The sequence below is a fragment of the Sinocyclocheilus anshuiensis genome, unplaced genomic scaffold (assembly GCF_001515605.1).
Source record: "Sinocyclocheilus anshuiensis isolate Anshui unplaced genomic scaffold, SAMN03320099.WGS_v1.1 scaffold536, whole genome shotgun sequence".
In the NCBI taxonomy this organism is placed as follows: domain Eukaryota; kingdom Metazoa; phylum Chordata; class Actinopteri; order Cypriniformes; family Cyprinidae; genus Sinocyclocheilus; species Sinocyclocheilus anshuiensis.
In genome coordinates, this window is record NW_015557179.1 from 802,711 (window position 1) to 808,708 (window position 5,998).

Genomic DNA, 5,998 nt, shown 5'->3' on the forward strand with positions numbered 1-5,998 from the left:
AATTAATGCTTGTATTCAGCAAGGATGCAATAAATTGTTCAAAAGTGACAGCAAAGACTTTTACATAGTCTAAAAAAAAAAGTATTTTTTTACATGGTAAAAAAAATATTTATATTTTTCTAATAAATGCTGTTGTTTTGAACTTTGTTCGTCAAAGTATCTTGAGGAAATATCACGGATTCCACAAGATATTAAGCAACTGTTTTCAACATTGATAATAATAAGAAATGTTTCTTAAGCACCAAATCATCATATTAGAATGATTTCTGAAGGATCATGTGACACTAAAGCTGCTGCTGAAAATTCATGTTTGCATCACAGAAATAAATTTTACAATTTTACAATATTTTACAAAATTAAAATAGAAGTGGCTATTTTAAATTGTAATAATATTTCACAATATTACTATTTTACTGTATTTTTGATCAAATAAATGCAGTCTTGTGACTAAGTAACTTTTTTCAAAAGCATGAAAAAATCCCAAACTTTTTAGTGTATTTGTGTTGATTCTGCTTTCAATATAAAATTAAGCAACATTGTGATTTTACTTTGTTCTTTAAGTTTATTAAAGAGCAGGTCATTAGATTCATTTCATGATCTTTGAGACAATGAGAGCAGTAAAATAGACAGGTTTTACTATCATTGCTGATTTAAACATCAGTAGCACCAATGGCATTAGAGTTGTTAAAGAACTGAGCATTTTCAATAAATCGATTCCCAATTCATTTGCTTCATCCAGGGCCGGATTATCCAATGGGCATTATGGGCACAGGCCCAGGGGTCCATGCGCACTTGGAGCCCAAGCGAGGGGAAGAAAAGGAGTGTCTTTGTTGGCAAACGCTATTTACAGTAACTCCGCCCACCAATGTCTGGTTGACACTCAATATTAAAAAAGACGCATTTGTCAATGGCTTCAGTGGTGTGGGCAGTAGAGCGTCAGACTCCCAGAAATATTTTTTGACGCGATCGACCCGGGTTCGAGTCTGCCACTATATGGGCCTCATTCATGAAACACGAGTAGAACAAATTTTTGTGTAAATCGTTCATAAAGCCGTTCTGACATAAACTTTCAAACTCATGAAAATGTTTGTATTTTCAAAATGTTAGTTAGTATGAAAGAGATGTACACCTGCTCATATGTTAATGGTGCATAAAACATTCTGTGTTCTTTTTGGCAAACTGATGACACTGCATGTTGATGCACTGCCATCATAATATTTTATAAGTTTATAAGTTAATTTGCTCTGTTTTTTTTTCTTTTGGAGCTGAGACTACAGGTGCATCTCAATAAATTAGAATGTCGTGGAAAAGTTCATTTCAGTAATTCAACTCAAATTGTGGAAAACAAGTACTGAATATTTAATTTTTTACATTAAACATTTTGAATCCAACTGACTAACGATGCCAAAATGTTGCTTCCTTTTATGCCACCATTTATGCCACTTCAGTACAAATACATAAATATTTATATATATATTGAATGTTGTCACAAAACTGGAAAATATGAAATTATAGTTGTAGCTGTATTACATTTTGGGAAACGTTTTAGAAGGTCAAGCAGGCAGGTCTATTAGCCAATGTGATAATCTCAGAATGCCAAACACTGGTCGATTAATTTGAATGATCAGTTTATAAACAATGTCTTATGATATGATATGATGCATCTTTGAATGGGACTAAAAAGAACACTGTGCCTATTATTCTCTCCTGTGCCTTATTTATGCCCAGTACTGCATATCAGTTTATAAAATAGTTTCCAGGAGGTCAGTTTGAGGGGTGAGGACTGCAGGGCTGCTCTTACAGGAAGTGTTGCATTTTAAATGAGCCCAGCAAATTTAAAATATTCACTGTCATACAGAGAATAACTGCTGACTGAAACCAAGAAACGGGAAATGATCAGCACAGCTCAGTCACATGGACAAATATTCACACGATCACATGTTTACAAAAGCATGCATGCAAAATAACACACAAAATAGAAGCACATCTTCACTCAGACTCGGTTTGATGCTTAGAGAGACTGCCTGCATGATTGTGCGCTTAAGAGCCTGGATGATGGTTTTGCAACAGGTGGTCCTGATACATTTGGGAAATGTTCCCTGACAGTGTTTCAGAGCGACTGAATGTTCTGTCACATCTGAGATTGTCACTGGCTTGAAAATGCAACAGTGATGGCAAATAAGAGAATAGATAGACCAGCAAGTACATGACTGGAAATCCAATCTCATGCCCCAGTGCTTGGCATTTTTTGTCACAATGTGTGTCTTTTCCTTGCTCCTTATCGTTGTGACTTGTGTAGAAATAAACAGGGAGGTTTCAAAGTACATGAGTAGTTTTTCTTTTGAATCTGTATTTTATAGTTGTTGTGATTGTCTCTCTTGATTTATTCCTGTGATTGTCTGTGTATATGTGGACATGTTGGTTTAGGCACTCCAACACATCACTTGCCCCCTGTGAAGGTTCCCACTGGAACAAAGAAAAAGAGTTCAAAGCACTGCTTCCTGTGTGGGAAGAAGACCGGGTTGGCCACCAGCTATGAATGCAGGTACAGCGCGGATCCCTCAGTATGAGTTTTTCATTATTTTACAACAAGGGAAGTTAATGTATAGCTGTAATCTTAAAGGGAAGTATGCACTTCATTTAGTGCATGTGCACGTGGTGTAAGACAGAGCTATTTCTGTTTGGGGGTGACAGTAGTTCTCATATATGTCATGTGCCATTGCTGATAACACCATCTGTGACTTTCTTCAGTTTCTTTGTATGTTTTCTTGAAGCTTTGATCAAGGCAAAGTCTTATATGATGCATCTTTGAAAAGGACTAAAAAGAACGCTGTGCCTATTATTCTCTCCTGTGCCTTATATAATCCATCCAGCTAGACTGATACAAAATATTATACTATAGTATGATACAAACAGTGCTTTCTTTTCAAACATGACAGATTTGTTTGTTAATAGCATAGGAAATTATGATCCGCACTCACGAGAACAGTCTTCTTTTTTCTTTTATTTTACATTCATTACTGATGGGAAAAGACACAAACGTTTCGGCTCAAAGCCTTCCTCAGTGTGTAAAGCAATTCAATCCCTCCACCCACTTTTCAAATCACTAATTATATTGACGTCATCATTCATTAGCCAGTGTTCAATTACCACAATCATTAAATCATTTCCACTTAAACCCTGGACAGTTTACATATATATATCCAACACAAATGTAACATCCACTAGTACACCTCACAATATACCCGTGACTAAAACAATAGTTATTTAGGATCACATATTTATCACTATTATACAAACCTATAGTTTATCCTATCAATCATCAATATCTACTCCACCAATTAACTTTAAATTGTATAACAATGGAAAATTCAATAATTAAGAACGTCAGAAATACATCGTCTTAAACAATCATTGTTTTTCACACTGTAAATACTCAATTTATTATATAGAATATTAAAAATGAATACGACCAACCATAGTTCATTAAAGATTTTTTATTTGTTAATAGCATGACTGTAATCACCATAAACACTGACAAGGACACATCCCCCAGTATTTAGATTGGCCAATATGAGTTTTATGGTTTATTCTTAAATCATTACATTTGATTCCTCTAATATATAGTCATATGTTTGTCTTATAGCTTAAATTGTTTGTTTGATTTTCCTTTCTTACACTGAGGGCATTCATATTGGGTGCAGAGCCATTTTAGGGTGTTTTGTTTAGATTGTTTAAAATGAGTTTGGAATGACTTGTTACTTTAGATGTTAGTCAGATATCTGTGATTTAAATGTAGTTTGCTAAAATAATTGTAGGGTTCTCAAGAATGATATATTATTGATCTCTTTGCAGATTCCTCTGAACATTATTAGTCAATATAATATAATCTATTTAATTTAATTTGGTACATTTTTATTCTTGCTGAGCAAAAGCCTACTAAATAGCACATCTATTTTTATCATTAATAATATTAAAGGCCCATTCAGACCAATTGTGATGACTATAACTATGAATTCCACAGCACAACTATAGCGATAATAACACAGAGGAACAATATCATTGGAATCACTTTCAGAACAATTTTTTTCAGCTTATGAATGATAAAAACAAAGACTTGAGACAAAGAGCTTGAGCATTTAAGTGGCAGATGACAAAACTGCAGCATGTTTTTATAATAAATAATATCATCTGTTGGTGTGGATGCTAATATAGTTATCTTTATAATTATCGTTCTTGGTGTGAACGGGCCTTAAGAAATGATTCTTAAATAGCAAATCAGCATATTAGAAGGATTTCTAAAGGATCATGTGACACTGAAGACTGGAGTAATGATGCTGCCATCACAAGAATAAATTTCATTTTAAAACATATTAAAATGGAAAACGGATATTTCAAATTGTAATAATATTTCACCATATTACTATATTTTTGATCAAATAAATGCAGTCTTGGTGAACATAAGAGTATTCCTTCAAAAACATTATAGCATTTATTTGGGCTAATTGTGCCAAGATGATCATTTATTGTTCCCAAGTTATTCTGGAGACTGTAAATCAAATAGCTAAATCAAAGTTACTTTTATTATATCAGTTTCACAAGAAAAATAAACCATGATGTAAACAAAATGCACCTGTGTGGGATGTTTAGTAACAATTCTATTTGGTGTCGCTGTGAGCTTTTTTCTGTATAGTTTTCTAACAGCTTTAGTTCCATACTGAAAATCAATGGACATCCAGATGAATTCCAAACACCATCCATTTATTCATTTCGGAGGACGCAATATCAGAAGTGCACTTTCTCTCACACAGCTTAGAGGAAACATTGGTTAGACTGCTGTATAATTATTGCCGTTCTCATAAAGATATCTGTTTATTTTTGTGTAAGGTGTGGCAACATCTTCTGTTCCATGCACCGCTACTCAGAGACGCACGACTGTACCTATGACTACAAAAGTGCAGGCCGACGCTTTCTACAGGAGACCAACCCCATCATAAGTGCACCAAAGCTGCCCAAAATATGAAGGCACTGCATGGGTGAGAGAAAAAAAGGCATGATATCCATCAACTATTAAAAAGAGAAAACCTTGATCACCAATGTGTGCTTTTATCACCATGTTTGCTTAAAAATATAGTAGTGAAAAAAAATAAAAGGGAAAAACTCAGTGCTTACTCATTAGCCGTTGCCTTGGAAAACACACCTTTTTCTGCTGTCTATAAATTACTTAATGCAAAAAAAAAAAAAAAACCCTGCATGTAAATAGTTTCTAAAAATATCATGCAAATAAACTTTTAAAATATGTAAAACACTTTTAAATGAGCAGAATTTCACAACTACGCATATCTATTTACATGTTTTTAAGTGTGCTTTGTTTTTTGAAATAGAACCAACAATCACTTTTCATGACAAGTCTTGCAGAGATGCACTTTAGTTATGCTGAATATCTCTTGAGGAGATTGGAGTCTGTATGGAGGGGAGACGGTGTGCTTGAACTGTGTCTTTTGTAAGTTTCCTATTAGAACTTTCTTATATTTCTGACACATTACTCCTCTTCTCTGTCCAGTAGCACTCTACCCAACACTTCTTGTCATGAAAAAAAAATGCCAAGCACTGTACACTCGTGTTATAACAAGACTGTTTAACCTTGGTTCACTTTGAGTATGAAGTATATAGGCTCTGTCGGCCATACACACACTACACTATGCAGTTTGACCATGTAGCATTCTAAAGCAACTTTATAAGGGCTTGGCATGATAAGATGTAAACAATTGACTGGTTGCCATGAGGAACGATCCTTTTTGTACCTTAGTATTTGAAAAGCTGCTTAGAAGGCAGCAGTTTGCATTTTTCTGTAATTGTCAGTGATGAGCCTAATAAAATATAATTGTTTCCTTTGATTTTCTTTCTTCACTCTCTTGTACTGTATTCTGTTGTTCTACTGTATCTTTCACACCTTTTTAACATTGCATTGGGGTGTTTATGTTATTGTTTCGGTTGC

At 34.2% G+C, this 5,998-nt stretch overlaps 1 protein-coding gene across 2 annotated transcripts in view; it reads left to right on the forward strand.

The window, feature by feature from the left end:
* LOC107678595 (AN1-type zinc finger protein 4-like) overlaps nt 1-5,154 on the forward strand; it is a 22,769-nt gene extending 17,615 nt beyond the window's left edge. For both annotated transcript variants that reach the window (XM_016473928.1, XM_016473927.1), the window contains 2 exons: nt 2,428-2,545; nt 4,888-5,154. In XM_016473928.1, the coding sequence (XP_016329414.1) occupies nt 2,428-2,545; nt 4,888-5,023 (254 nt within the window). In that variant the 3' untranslated portion in view covers nt 5,024-5,154. The remainder of the gene's footprint in view (nt 1-2,427; nt 2,546-4,887) is intronic.
* The last annotated feature ends 844 nt before the right edge of the window (nt 5,155-5,998 follow it).